Raw genomic sequence first — 15,192 nt, forward strand, 5'->3', positions numbered from 1 at the left:
ACAAATAGCAGGATGCAACTCAATGCGGAAGAAATGTTGACGGCATTCTGTGACTTTATTGGCATAAGACACGCGGTACGGTCTGCGTCTTTGCTTCCAGATGCATTTTTCATGACACACTGTTGTGAATCGCCTGCGACTAGGCCTACAACCAGTGGAGAACCAGAGAGGCCACGAAAGTTGCAATTCGTTTTCACAGATTTTCCCACTTTTTCTCCTAACCACGAGAACAGAGCGGCTGCGATCCAGAAAATCAGTCCTGCAGGGAAATGCGGTGCGGTCCCCTATGGCGCGTTGGTAGTGACTGAAGTACGTTTTGGATTCATGTAAATGAAGGTTCCACGGTAGATATGCACATATCCAAATCGTTACTGAAGTACACAAATGTTAATGGGTTAAGGGATGAGCGCGGAAAGTGATATATCAATAACCAAGACGATAGTCCTGCAATATGATGCGAGCGTGTTCTTGTCCAACAATCGCCATGTCACCCGCGAACTCCACCACCGGGAAACAGAAGCTGCAACGGACAGGGTTCTCAAATACAGCCATGCACGTCTAAGAGAGCAGATTCCTGAAAACGTGCAGGTAAATTGTTTTCAGAGACGCTTGTAGTGTACGGCACGCATTGAAAGCTTGCTGTCTTGTACGTACAAGATATTCTGCGAGTTTTGAATGGCGTATTATGGTCTGGAAAGAGTTGGGATCACTTTTTCAAGACGTGTGGAAAACATTTTTTCACAAAAATGAAAGTCGCATATGCAAATGCGGTACACATGGGTTTTGATACACCATCACACATGCCGGCGATACCGAATCCTTCTTGGCGATGATCAACTAGGTAGAACCACCTGTTTATAGCTATTCCAGTATATATTGGCGTGAAGCCATGCACTGGTCTTGGTAGACAAAAACTATATGTGTTTGTTGCATCTGCCTATGCTGCTGACATCCGTAGATCGTGGCAGCTCAGGAGGGTAGGATGAATCACCAGGCAGACGGACACCATATTTAAGCGGAACAGTGCGGTACCATTCCCTCCTGATAGAAAAGCTAGGCAAACAATATCCGAGTGTTGACGCCATCAGAAGCAAACATCCAACCGGGGGACACGAACGTCGACAGCTGGTTCTGACAAATCGGAATTCAGAAATCGCCGCGAAATTCTAACACACTGACTCTATTTAAAGGAAACCGGCAAGAACTCCCGCCACGGCGACAGCACCGAGGGCATTAGCTGCCGCATTCATGATCGATATTGCAGATGAAGCGAAATTCCCTGCTCTGACAGTCACGGAAACATTGCAAATCGACGACTTTTGACCAAACGTGTCCGTAGCAGTATCAGCGTGAGCCTTCGTTTCAGATGCTTCTTTCACAGCACACGCCAACCGGATCTTCTGGTTCTCCAACGGAAATCCAGAATCCGGGATCGTCAGGGTGACAGAATTTTTCTGGCTGTCATGCTTTACCCAACTCGCCTCAAACTTCGGCAGAACGTCGACGTAGTTCTTGCCCTTGCAGGTACCCGATTCTGCATCACCGGGTTCGCAGTACTGGGTGGTCGGATCCGCGGGCATCGGAGAACCGACACTGCCGCAGTTGATGGTAACTGACCTTTGATCTGCTGTTAGCTCGACCTGCACGGCCTTCTCATTGCTCTTCTGGCCGTATGCGCACGTGACAATGTTATTTATTTCAGCAGAAGCCCTCGCTTCCACGTGAACTGGCACCTTGCACGAGTCTGGGCTGGCACCACTAGCTCCCGCCTTGCCTTTGGCAGTCTTTTTACACCCCACGAAGAATGGGGTGTCTTTGAAAGGTAGGTCGCCCTCATTTAAGGTCAGGGTCCAGGTCTGACCCTGGTTATCCGTCTCTGACGTCGATATCATTTCCCACTTGACATCACTGTTAACCCCGAGAAGGGATTTTAGTTCGGCTTCAGTGCCTTCAGAAACGGTTGCTGTCCCGAATTTGCATTTTTCCGTGCCGTCAGCTCTTCCTGGCTTACACACAGTTGTTAGGCTTTCTGGCACCGCAGCATTGCCATCACCAGAACACACCAATTTAGCGGTGAGCTTCCCTTTGGACAGTATCAGCGCGTTCGTTGATGCGGCCGCCGCTTGTTCCGCGACTGATTTCAGCTCACATGTGGCAACTCCATCGCCAAATGTCGGTCCAGTCTGAACTGACGATTGCTGCAGACTCCGAGTTTGAAGCCCTTCGAGAAATTTGTCTGGAACAGCCTCTCCGGTTGAAAACAGTGCAATGCCACCCAGGCAGATCGCCATCAACTTACTCGCTCTCGGCCGGAACCCTCCACCGAGTCGCCTCGTCATCTGAGTTCTCGCCATTGTGCTATCACTTAAGAAACTTGTCTGAAAAATGAAGCCCTAAAAACGAGCAGCACGCGAAAGAAACGCAGCCACACACACAGTGGACTGCCAAACTTTGACAACAATGATATTTCTCAAGCGACAAAATTATGCAGGCCCAGTCAGATACACACTGGCCAGGCGTACTCTGAAGCGCTGAAACCCCTGGGTGCCCCCCTGGATCAACCCTCTGCTGCGACAATACTCCTTGTCTTGCAGCAGCTTGCCGGATTGCTCTTCAGCGCGCCCTCATCCCTCGGAAGTGTCTTCCGAGCTTGATTCTGAGTTCAGCCATCTTCTTAATGGTCTTCGAAGTGACACAATGGAGGTGACGAGCCGCACCACGATTTTGAAAGCGTTCGCTGAAAGGCTTTTGCTCACTTGCGGCTCTGCGCATGGCCTGCGTCAAGGTTCGGGGTAGGTTTTCCGTTGTATCGCGCAACAGAGCGATCAGTGAGCAATGCCGGGTTACCTTCGAAGAAGCATGCAACACAGATAACGGTTTTTGATATACATTCAGGAGGCACAGAAAAACTCGCACTGTCGGCGCCGACTTTCTCGCTTTATTTTTGACAGCTGCGTGTGCACGTGGGTTGTGGTTAGTTTGTTCAAAGTGACGCGTTGCCGACGGAAGAGTGATTGAGAGGTGGAAGTGGAGAGAGATTGACACCCGATACAGAGAGCGACTTCATATGAAGATCGGGGATATCTCTTCAAATGCTTTTCAAGCTATTGCGTCCTTTGAAATCGGAAGGACACCTGATTGCCATTTGTAGGGGCTGACACCGGAGTGAGAGGGCTTCGGCCCTTCTTGTGGCGATAAGAAAGTCGAAGACGTTAGGGGACGGACGAAATGACTCTTGGTCACTAGTTGCGCAGCACGCAACATGCCGTTTGTGCTACGTGTATAGGAATTGACACGAAGCTGTGCCGCGTGAGGGAACGCGTACAACGATCAGAAAAGGACCGGGGCTGTGGCGGAAGCCAGAATTCTTTCTGAGAGATATGCGCGATTTTTCTCACTCATCTGAGGTCAAATTTGATATGATATTAAGGCAGATCTAAACAACAGGGCCGGGACATTAGGTGTGAAGTGTGTGACTCATGTGAGATGCGACTTCAAGGAATACCAAGCTTTTTTAGTGAATTTAGTAGATTTCGAGTAAACGTAAATGAAGTTTCTCTGTAGGTGTACGTGTATGCATCTTGTTGGACAGGTAAACAGATATTCACTGGTGAAGAGAAGGGATGACGGCGAAAGGCGGTCTTCGGTATTTAATCCAGAGGAGACTACAATATGTTAAAAAGTTGTTCCTGTCCAGCAGCATTATGCCATCCGCGAATTGCACAGCAGATGGAAGTTAATACAGGTGTGTTCAAATACAATCATCTAAGCCGAGTAGTTCCGGGAAAAGACCTAGTGTCGTCGTTTTTCAGTGACCCCTACGCAGTGTGCAACATACATCGGAAGCATGCACCATGTTCTTGGCAAGCACACTTGTGTGTCTTGCACTGCAACACGTCTGAACCATAATTCAGGGCCGGTAAAGAATTTGCCTCACTTCTTCAAATCATGACAAAACACGTTGCCATTTCAGCGGAATTCCCATGTGGGCATGCTTCGTATTTTGACATACAAAGAAATACGCCGACAACAACGACTCCTTTTTGGTGAACAAAATTCAGGTAGAATCTGCAGTTCGTTGCCATTCCAAGGAAGGCTGACACAGACGCACATGCCCTCTAAACGCTTACGGATGTGTGGTTTCAGAATATTGACCAGTGCCGCTTGCATGCGTAGATTGTGGCCCCCGGCGGAGTCGACAGCACTAGCACATTGACAAACATTTCATGTAAGCATAACCGTGTCGCAGCGTTTTCACTTCTGTCAAACAGCTGACAAATCGAAATCAAAACAGGGGACTCAGAAGACACGATCCAGTCAGACACGGTAAAATCGTGATCCACCACGGTCAGAAAAACCCTGATATTGTCCACAAATATCTACCACGCCAGATCTGTCTAAAGGGAACCTGCAACGAGCCCTGCCGCAGCAACAGAGGCAACAACTGCCACTTTCAGTGTGGATTCTGCAGAGGCGGAGCTTGCGGCTGTGATAGTCACGATGATATCGCAGTTTGTTGCTGCCGCACCGAACTGATCAGGAGAAGTCGCAGAAACAGTATCCTTCGCGTTTTCTCTCGGAGCACATCCCAGACGGATCTTCTCGTCCTTCGAGGGAAACCCGTCTTCTGGGATCGTAAGGGTAACAGAATTTTTCACACTGCCATGCTACACCCAACTCGCCTCAAACTTCGGCAGAACGTCGACGTAGTTCTTACCCTTGCAGGTACCCGACACTGCATCACCGAGTTCGCGGTACTGGGTGGTCGGGTCCGCGGGCATCGGAGAACCGACACTGCCGCAGTTGATGGTAACTGGCCTTTTCTCTGGTGTAAGCTCGACATCCGAAGCTTTTTCGTTGCTTTTCTGGCCTTACGCACACGTGATGATGTTGTCTGCTTGAGTGGAAGCTCTCGCCTCCATATGGATGGGCACTTTGCACAAGGAGTTGGTACAAGACACATCGTCAGATGTTGCACCTAGACAGCCGACGAAGAAGGGGGTATCCTTCAAAGGAAGGCCCTTCTCAGTTAAGGTATGCGACCACGTTTCGCTGTTTTCTGCATTGAGTGGTGCTGGTGCTTTTCTCCACTGTGCTTCTCCGGTTGCCCGGAGGAGTGTTTTCAGTGCGACTTCGGCGCCGTCAGAAACTGGCGTGACGAACGTGCACTTGTCTCCACTTGCAAGTTCATTGAGGTTGCAGACTGTTGTTAGGCCATGTGGCACTGCGGCATTGTCTGCATCAGAACATACTAGTGCTTTTTAACGGTGTTACCACCCTCGATCTTCGGCCCGCCCTGGGATTTTCCAGAGCTAGCTGTCGGCAAAATCCGCTGCTGAATCCAGTCAAGGAATCCCTCTGCAGCAGAATATCGGGCAGACAGCAAGACAACTCCACTCATGCACATCGTCAACAACGTGCTTGCTCTCGATCTGAAGCCTCCACCGAGTCAGCTCACTCTCCGAGTCTTTGCCATTGCGCAACCACTGAAGAAACTCGTTGTTAGCAGCTACCCCGGAAGACAACCAGTGCACGCAAAAAAAGCACGAAACATGCATATCGGACCACAGCAAATGGACAAAATGGTGTTAATTAAAAGGAAAACGGCCACAGACCCGCCTGAGTTACGGACTCTTCTCGCGCACGCTGGTGTGTTGAACTCCATGGGTGCCCCCGTCGATCATCCGGCCGGTGTGGAAATGCTGTTGGGGTCTTGAGAGGGAGCTTGGGGGGCTGCCGTTGTGCATACACAAAAACGTTGAAAGTTGTCTCCAAGCAATCATCTGGCATTCAGTCACATCCTTACCAGTCTTCGCAGTGAAGCTGGGAACATGAGAAGAGCTGCACTCCTCGATATGTGTCGGCCTGAGACATTTGCATGTTTTCCATTCATTCCATCGGTCGGGTCAAGAAACAGCAACGACTAGGTCAGTGCTAGGAAGTCCCTCGCGCAACATGCCAAGACTTGAGGAATGCACCACCTTACTTTGCAACAGAGTGGCAGATACATGAACCGTTTTGCTTCACATTTGGCTGAGTCGATGAAATTCTCAACATTGGCATCGGTCGCCATCGCTGCTCGAACAAGCGCTCGTTCACACAAGCTGTGCATAGCTTTTTCCAGAGTAAGACACGGATCGCCTCACCTGTAACAAAGGAGCGATTGAATGATGATGAAAGAGGAAAGAAATAGAGGCAAAATTCGGAAATTTACTTCACGTGGTGACTGGTGATGCCTCTTCAAAGTGCTTGTGAAGTGCATTTCTCCCCTGGGAAATAGTTGTCACACAGTTGCGGCCGCCTCCAAGGGTGGGGCTGGAATAGATCTCCGTCATTTCTTGTGGAGGTGACAAAAACGAACAGTGGGAAGACGCTGTACGATGCGGAAGAACTGTCAGTGGCACTCTATACTAGTTGGCCACTAGTGGTGCAGGAGCGTTTGTTTCGGCAGGTGTATATGAACTCCCACGATTTTGCGGATATTCGGCAAACAAGGCACACAACAAACGAAAGACATGGGGAGGCTGCGGAAGTCATAAGGACTAAGAGATTTATTGCCTTTCTTCTCATGCTTTTTGACACAGCGCGAATTCACGAGGAAGTGAATTACGGTTCGTATGTAGCGTCGCAGGTTCACAAACAAACATGTGGCAGCAACTCGTGCGAAGGGAAACAGCTTCAGACCCCAGCAAGGCAAGTTGGTAGTGAACTGAGAGGTATACAGGTACATCCACATATGTCCAAATCGATTGTGAGCTAGGCAGACATCCGTAGACTGCAGAAACGGAACAAAAGTTTTTGAAGGAGACTTTCTTGCGGACTAGCCAATATGACACTGTAACGCGTTGATAACTATTGTCTATCCACAGACGTCTTGTCACCCGCGACCTGCATAAAAACAAAGGGAATTTACAAAGGAACATCCATCTAGATGAAGCCTTCCGTGCTGGTTAGCTGACAGGAGACATCTGGTGTCAATTTTCAGTGATGCCCGCGCGCAGTCTACGGAACCCATTGGGAGCCTGCCGTCTCGCATTGCATGCAAGGAATTTCTTGCATCATTCATTATAGCATGCCTGAACAACAGTTCAGGGGTAAGAAGCAATTAATATCACTCCTTCAAATGGCGAGGAACGCGTTTCCGCATCAATCGATGTCAGATACGTCCATGCGTTGTGTGTAACCTCTGATATACAGCCACGCATGCTGACAGTAACCAGCCTTTCACTGCCAAGAAAATATCAGGTAGAACCTCCAGTTAATAACAATACAGGCATATTACTGGCATGAACTCACATTTATCGCGTCTGCCTGTGTTGCTGAGCTTCACAGACTGTGGCACCCTACGGGGGTCGGGAAACGCTAACACACCGACGGACACAGGATTCAAGGGGAACTGTGCAGCGGCACTCTCGCGCATTTGAAACCGTGGAATTCTTAACAAAACCTCTAGCCCACCGAGTCCGCCTAAAGGGAACCTGCCAGAAGCCCTGTCACAACAACAGCGCCGGAGGCAACAGCCGCAACTGGCAGAGAGGATGTCGCAGACGAGGCGGAGCTCGTTGCTTTGACTGTCACGATAACATGACAGTTTGTTGTTGTCACACCAAACTCATCAGAAGTCTCCGGATACGTAGTCTTTCCCGATTTTGTGGGGACACATCCCAGACGGATCTTCTCATCCTTCGAGGGAAACCCGTCTTCTGGGATCGTAAGGGTAACAGAATGTGTCTGGCCGTCATGCTTTACCCAACTCGCCTCAAACTTCGGCAGAACGTCGACGTAGTTCTTACCCTTGCAGGTACCCGATTCTGCATCACCGGGTTCGCAGTACTGGGTGGTCGGGTCCGCGGGCATCGGAGAACCGACACTGCCGCAGTTGATGGTAACTGACCTTTGATCTGCTGTTAGCTCGACCTGCACGGCCTTCTCATTGCTCTTCTGGCCGTATGCGCACGTGACAATGTTATTTATTTCAGCAGAAGCCCTCGCTTCCACGTGAACTGGCACCTTGCACGAGTCTTTGGTACCAGATTTCTCCTGGCGTGTCTGACTTTTTTTGCACCCGACGAAAAAGGGTGTGTCCGTCAAAGGAAAATCCGCCTCCGTTAATGTCAGGGTCCACGCCTCACCATTAGCGACACGTTCGGTTGCTGGTTGTACTTTTTTCCACTGCACAGCGTTGTTTACTCGGAGTAGAGTTTGCAGTGTAACCTCGTTCGCTTTAGTGGATTCAGAGTCTTCTCCGAGCTTGCAGTTCTCCCCACTGCCACTTTCGCTAGGTTCACACACTTTTTCTAAGTTTCGTGGCGCCGCAGCATTGCCGTCACCAGAACACACTAATTTTGCGGTGGGTCCCTGTTTGGACAATACCAGTGCGGTAGCTTTTTGTTCCGCAGCTTCAACGGCGGCCCCAGATGTCAGCACACATGTCGCAGTATTATCATTAATTTGCGGCCCAGTCTGGGCGTTATCTGCGCTGCCAGATTGCAGTTTGCGACCCTGAAGCCCTTCACGAAATTTGTCTGCAACAACCTGTCCGGCAGAAAAGAGTAGAACTCCACCCATGCAGATCGCCATCACTGCAGTCACTCTCGGCCTGATCCTGCCATCGACCCGTCGTGTTGTCTGTGCTGTCAACATGGTGCAGACGATCGAAAGACTCAAATCCGGAAACCGACCGGAAACACACACACGGAAGAAAGTACGCAAAACCCGCCGAAACCTTGAGTAGAAGAAGAGTAATTAAGCTATTCAAACGAAGCTATTTCGCAGACCCACCCAACCAGGAGCCTTCCACGCGTACGATCGGGGACCGGTCCCTCCCGGGTGTTCTCACAGACCAACCCCCACCCCTGCGGAAAGGATTTCCTTGTTTTGCAACAGCTTGTCAGACTGCGGTTCCGCACACACACACACACAATCGATGCGTCTTCCGTAACTGCTGCTCTATTCAGCCTTGCTATTGATTAGTAGTTTTCGCTAGTGAACGGGGGAAAAACGAGAATGGGAACGTCTTTTGTGCCGAAGTGTTTCGAGACCAAAATTTTCGCGTCTGGGCTCTGTGCGTGACCTCGTTGCAGGATGTCGCCTACAGGGGCAACGGAGCTTTAAGGTGCAAGACAAGCAGTGGCGAATGCTGCATATGCTTTGAAGAAGCATGGAAGGAACGAACAATTTCTGATCCACGTCTGGCAACCTGAATACCTTGCTCGAAACAGCAGCTTCCTCTGCCGTTTTAACAAATTCATGCATGGGCTGGGAATACCTTCTGCCAGATCGAAGAAAACATAATGCTGCCCAATCGCCGGAAGGGCGCCTGAGTATTGCGCAATGTGACAGGTGGGTCGAGACAAAATACGGAGAGAATTTTTTACGTGGCTCGGGCGGTAGGTCGTAATAGCATGTATAACGGCAATGTATCCTAAGAGCATGGATGGCCACGGAAATACAAGGAAAGGCACAGGTGGAAGTGACAGTGGGATAGCATCATCGTTTGTTGAGGCGTTGATAGAGTGCAACAGACTATTCGACGTGAAAAAAATGTCGGTGCCACGCTCTACTACTGGTGACCTCTATTTGCGCGGAAGGATGTGCCTGGTTTTCGTCAATTGATGTATAAAACTTGACACACATTTCCGAATTTCGTAGAGACAAGGGATATAGCAATCAGAGATCAGAGAAGGAAGGGTGCAGCCACGGAATTCAGAACTCATGGAGGCTTCGTGGCTTCGTTTCCGTCTTTTCATTTCCCCCAGCACAACGCGCACTTGATTATATGTCGGGAAAGTTTTGGGTTTTTTTTTTGCAGGTTCGGAACTGATTAAGCACAGAACTCGCGCAGCGCTTGTCGCGGTAAATTGTGATCTCTACGTGTGAATCAGAAGCACATTTGCCGAATTTGGAGCAGTCAAACTAGAGATCCGATAAATGTCTAAGGCAAGGGCTCTTCTCCAGTGCCCGCGTCGTAATTATGAACTGTCGAATGTCTGCAAGCTACGCTCACACACTGCTTGGCTCCCTTACAAAACTGGCACTTCATCTCCAGACTTTTACGCACTGCTGCTTGTTGGCGTAAATATATTTCATCGTCTCTCGCTAGCCCCATGAAGCTGTCTTGTGCAGTTGAAGAGAAAGGGCTGCAGGCAGCCAATGCGATATTCAGAGCTTTACACGTGATTGTAATGAGATACACAAAGTTTTTGTCATTTGTTTCAGCACGGTGCCGCGACACAAGGGCCCGCATCCTCCAAGCATATTTGCGGCATCAAGTTTTTAAGGTGGTAACCACGATAGAACCCGTTAGTCAACTAAAGGGAAGAAAGAGTTAATTCCAGCATCCGTTGATTGAATGAGATTACAGTTATTGAAAAGTCATTCGAGAAAGTCTGTAGACGTGGGACTTGAATCGCCGGGCAGGGGGTCGATTGACAAAAATACCATCGAGTGCGTGACGCTCTTATTTAAGGTGAAAAGTTTGAGCTCGTCACAGAAAAAAATTTCATCGTGACACCCATGGTCTCCGGCTACCAACACCTGCTCAACTTCACACCATTTCTTGTGACATGCAAGATCATTAGAACAGGAGAAAGTAGAAAGTGGCGTCTTAATCTAAATGTCCTCTGCAATCAATAGTGAACGTACGCCTGTTTTTTCTTTGCGACTAGCATTTAAATCTCTGCCAATGGCTTTGGCGACATTTCTGACTTGGCCAGACTGCGTAGCCTAATCCGTAGCTCAGATGTCTCTGTTGTATAGGTCGCACCAGTTGGGCGGCTTCCACATTGGTGAGTTCATGCTAGTTATGTTTTCGATGGTAGCGGAGAAAGTAATATGCCATGGAATACCACATACCCCAATATGGACTTGCGTGGAAGTATGCATACGCATGTATCTGTGCATAGATGCATTCCATATCACTTGTGTTACACTTTCGGAGTGCCCCCAACACATTCCGGCCCTTCTCTCGCCCAGACTTTTTACGGGGGCAGCTGTTGCAGCTGAATTCTCCAACGAAGTGGAGTGCAAAAGTGATTGTAACTCACTGAGGGAAAGGAGCAACCCAGGAATCAAAATCGCTGCTTGTGTCCTTGGTGAACGATGGCAGAAACAGGTTCGAAGTCCCTCTACACTCGGACATACAAGGCTTTTCAATTTCGAGCGACAAGGCAGCGAACTCGTATTTTCGCAGTTGGCTTTGTAGTTTGGTTGACGATATTCTCGAGTGGGCATAAACGCAGCTCTCCTTGACAAAGTTTCAGAGCCTAAGAAACGTCTATCTCTGTTCACCTGTTGGAGACTAGACTGTCGCTGCATGCAGAACCGATGGAACGCCGCAACCCTGCTGATCGTACAGCGCCACTGAGCTCTAGTTGTTTGACGGCGCCGCTGACCTCCCTCTGAAGGCAAGAGAGCCTGTGCGTTAGGAACAGAACACACTGAATGAACGTTGTGGATATAATAACTTCGTCAACACAGAAGCTGTCGGTAGAAAAGCAGGTACAATCCTACTTTTTGTGGTGCGTTCTGTAATAGGGGTGTTCAGAGCAAATGCACAAAGATGCACATACCGCACCCGAAGCATATTTGCGCGCGTCAGTGTCTGAACAGCTACAGTGAACTACGCTTGCGCGTTTCTTCCTTTTCATAACGCAACAATGTATCGTGGAGTCTCACGTATGACACTTCTGTATGTCTGGAACGTCTCCTATAAGGACTGCCAGATAGAAAACGTTTTAGGTACACTTGTACAAGATGATGTGCTTTAACACAGAGCGAAAGAGAAACAATTGTCAGTTGACACCTACCCGAGAAAGTAGAGGAGTCTTTTCTGTAAAAAAAGTTCATAAGGAACAAAGAACTAGCATGTTTGATTAAAAGGGAGTCGCTCACCTTCGCAGCTCAAGAGCCTCCAGCGCCTCTGCCTTCCTGAGCTTTTCGATGGAGGCAACAACGGAGCTGGCGACCAAGCGTCCTGCCTCTCTCTTCTGCTTCATTAATTCGTCTTTCCGTTTCTGGATGACTTCCGTGATCTGCTGTTTGGCATCACTCTAGTGGCGCACAAGGTTCGAAAGAAGACTCCATTACACAGAATCCAGAAGCTCAAATCCATGACGATCGCACATGAACTTACTTCTGCTTGTGCAGGAAGTTAGCGCCAAAACGCAAAAAACAACCAAAAACCGGGCATTTCTGTAGATACTACGGTTCAATCGTTATATGTGCTGGGGCAGCACAGGAAACGAATATAGGAGGCGCGTGTTTGCATTCGATGGACAACAGTTACGCTCTTCTCTCTCGGCCTAGTATTTGCTCCGTTCTTCTGTTTACCTACGTGCTGTTTTTGGATGATGCGAGCCCGGTTAGCTTTCCTTCTAAGCTCTTCTTCCCGCTGAGAACTTGCAGTTTCCTGTTCTTTTCGATATTCCTCCTTGCGCGCCTGTGCCATCCTCGTCTTCATGGCGTGGACATCGCGAAGCAGCCTGTGTCTGCCTCCCCGCTCTTCGGCCCGGCGTGCCTCAACGTGCTGCCTGTTTGCCGCTCTCTCCAGGAGCTTTCTTTCGATCATGAGGACTTCTGTACGTGTGTATCCGCAGGACATCCTACTGAAAAGGCAAAGTCCAAGCCTGCAGTTTTCTCTTTATTCTATCACACTGTGTTACTGGCCCAGCGCAGGGATCACTCTACAGTTCCGTCTGTAGTAGTAGGATTTAAGAAACTTCAGGAATCTTCCTTCCGTCACTGACCGCTGTGGAGGGATACACGACAGAATTTGAAAAACCGGTACATAACTCTTTGAAATGTAGCTCTGAATCTTTTTTTCCACTCTCCGTACCACTGATTTGTTTCTCAGCATGACGCTGCTCACGTTGCTGAGCAGCCTTAGCCTTCCTCCGTAGATCCTCGAGCTCCCGCATAAGTTTGTATTCTTCACACCGCAAATACCGGGTGCGGTTCTTGTGTTTCTGGATCTCCCGCTCGAGGATCTTTTTGCTTTGGACTGCGTCAGAAGTTCTAAGCGTCAGCCTTTCTAACAGAGCATTCATTTCATTTGGATTCAGAGTGGAACGGAGACCAGTTGTATGCTTCACCTTCTCGTCTCGAGAAAGACGAGACCGAAGCACTTCTATCTCACTGGGAACTTTGGGGAGAGAACCAATTTTGGTCCCTTCTGGATGCGGAGCGCGATAAGGCCCTGCATAAGGTAATGCCACAAGCGCCGGACCAGACAGAAAACAAACACAGCTACAACGCTTGTCAGATGCATCAGCGCGTATCAATAGGTACTGGATCGTGTCGAATGGCACCAGAGCAAGGCTAGGTGCGACCCCTTCTAAAATATGGGACGAACGCAGCTCTCATCCCAGAAACAACTGAGCAAAACCAGTTACTATGGACGGGAACGAACCACAAACCTTCGTCTCTAAATCATCCACTCTGGATTCTATCATGACGAACAGTTCTGCGGTTATAACACGAGGAAAAAACTCAAAACCATCTGACTGAGAGCCTTTCGACCCAGAACAGGGCAAGCACTCTTCAACTAAGTGTTCTCTCCACCAATGCGAATGCATTTATACCGGTACTGGAGTAACCTCCCTCGTCAAACCTGTGATTTGGTGTGCTTTTGCCCATGTGCACAACTGCGGAAACGAACTGAATATGACGCAACGGAGTCGAATTATAAGAAAACCAGGCAACGAGGAAACATGTTATGGAATTCGGGATCTTTGACATGGGACATAGCAAAACGCTCCTTTCACGCGCGCTCCAGTGCGAACATTTCTACATATTAGCGTAGTGGCACCTTCTGCCGTGGGCAGGCTGACAGCATGGTGTGAAAACCACGACATATCGCCAAAAGTGACCCAGTCGAGCACAGACGCAGCTGAAGAGTCCAATCTCTAATCCATTTCTCCCCACAAAAGCTACGGAATATTGCTGCTCGCTTACCTGGATCGGAAACTCGCATCACCGCCACAGGCCGACGTGTAGTGCCTCCCCCTGATGACTCATTCGCCTCTTTTTCGTCGCTTTTGCTTGGGCCCGTTTGCCGGGTCACTAAACTTGCAGGCTTTTCCTTTTCCAACCCCGACGCCCAGCACGTGCGTCTTCTCACAATATGTGGGGGACCGGGAAATCGCTCGTGGGTTGCAAATTCACACTGGATTTTACCCTGGGTCAAGTTCGTTTCCATGTTATTTTCATTATGAGATGTTGAAGCTGACGGAATGTTTTCGGGTCTGCAGCGGCGTTCATTGCAGCTGTCGGGAGGATTGAGAGGTAGACAGTCCCCCGGCAGATGCTGCTTCTCTTGGCTGTGCTTCAGTTTCCATGTTGGAAACAAGCTGAGGCTGGGAGTTTTAGGGCAGTACGTTGTCACAGGTGCCGCTGGAGCAGAAGGACACGAAAACGCGCTTTTAATGTTTCCTTGGCGCTTACTTGACGCCTCTGCCTTCTCCACCAATGAACTAGATGGTTCTTTTCCCGGCATTGTCGCAATGCATATATGCGACATCCTTCAGTGGAGTGATTCTCCTGATCCACCCGAGGACATACGATCACGGATTCATACAGTACAAAATATGGTGCGTATGATGTACTCGCACTCTCACAGCCATTCCAGGGACACAGATCCAAAAACGTGTACAGTCGGTCACAGGTACATTTGTCTCAACATACGGTGGTCAGGATAGCGACCGTGGAGTTCAAGAGTACGTTTCACTGTGCCGAGGATGTTTTCAACTATAGCTGCGTGGAGTGTCGTCGGCATTATCCGAGGACACAGTTGCTCCAACTGGTGTCTGCATTGTCAGGAGGAGCGAATGCGTCTCAGAAGAAACGCCGGCTGCCATACATTCCGAGGCTGCTTACTTCGGTTTCAGCAGTAATTACTCCAGCACAAATAGATTCACACAAACGGGTATCGAATTTCTGCTTTACCGGAACAAACCAACTGCAAGTGTCGCCGATCTCCACGGCGAACGAAAAAGGCAAAATTTTCTTTGTCAAAACGGGGTTCAGTTCCACTTCCGTCACCGAGTGTGCAACAGGTGTCACCTCTTTGACAAGCACTTGGCGCCGGGGCTGCAGCCGTCCACCCCACATAACTAATGATGTGTTACCGAGGGTTCAGTCATTTGCTTGCTACCGTCGAAATCTTTTATGGCTTCTACTGCCTTAATTTTACTT

General features: G+C 49.2%; 4 protein-coding genes across 4 annotated transcripts; all 4 read right to left on the reverse strand.

The window, feature by feature from the left end:
• Positions 1–893: 893 nt before the first annotated feature.
• On the reverse strand, positions 894–2,470 carry SRS19D (SAG-related sequence SRS19D). The gene has a single exon (XM_002371598.2). The coding sequence runs from the start codon at positions 2,352–2,354 to the stop codon at positions 1,185–1,187; it is 1,170 nt and encodes a 389-aa protein (XP_002371639.1). The 5' UTR covers positions 2,355–2,470; the 3' UTR covers positions 894–1,184.
• Positions 2,471–6,994: 4,524 nt separating this feature from the next.
• Positions 6,995–8,722, reverse strand: SRS19F (SAG-related sequence SRS19F). The gene has a single exon (XM_002371599.2). The coding sequence runs from the start codon at positions 8,641–8,643 to the stop codon at positions 7,468–7,470; it is 1,176 nt and encodes a 391-aa protein (XP_002371640.1). The 5' UTR covers positions 8,644–8,722; the 3' UTR covers positions 6,995–7,467.
• Positions 8,723–11,803: 3,081 nt separating this feature from the next.
• Positions 11,804–12,568, reverse strand: TGME49_301190 (hypothetical protein; the record flags this gene model as incomplete). Its single annotated transcript, XM_018782397.1, has 2 exons — positions 11,804–11,830; positions 12,335–12,568. 2 exons carry the CDS (start codon positions 12,566–12,568, stop codon positions 11,804–11,806), a joined length of 261 nt encoding a protein of 86 aa, XP_018637947.1.
• A 142-nt stretch (positions 12,569–12,710) lies between these two features.
• Positions 12,711–14,494, reverse strand: TGME49_301200 (hypothetical protein; the record flags this gene model as incomplete). Its single annotated transcript, XM_002371601.1, has 2 exons — positions 12,711–13,195; positions 13,954–14,494. The coding sequence occupies 2 exons, from the start codon at positions 14,492–14,494 to the stop codon at positions 12,711–12,713; spliced, it is 1,026 nt and encodes a 341-aa protein (XP_002371642.1).
• Positions 14,495–15,192: the final 698 nt, after the last annotated feature.

This window comes from Toxoplasma gondii, chromosome IV, assembly GCF_000006565.2.
Source record: "Toxoplasma gondii ME49 chromosome IV, whole genome shotgun sequence".
Lineage (NCBI taxonomy): Eukaryota > Apicomplexa > Conoidasida > Eucoccidiorida > Sarcocystidae > Toxoplasma > Toxoplasma gondii.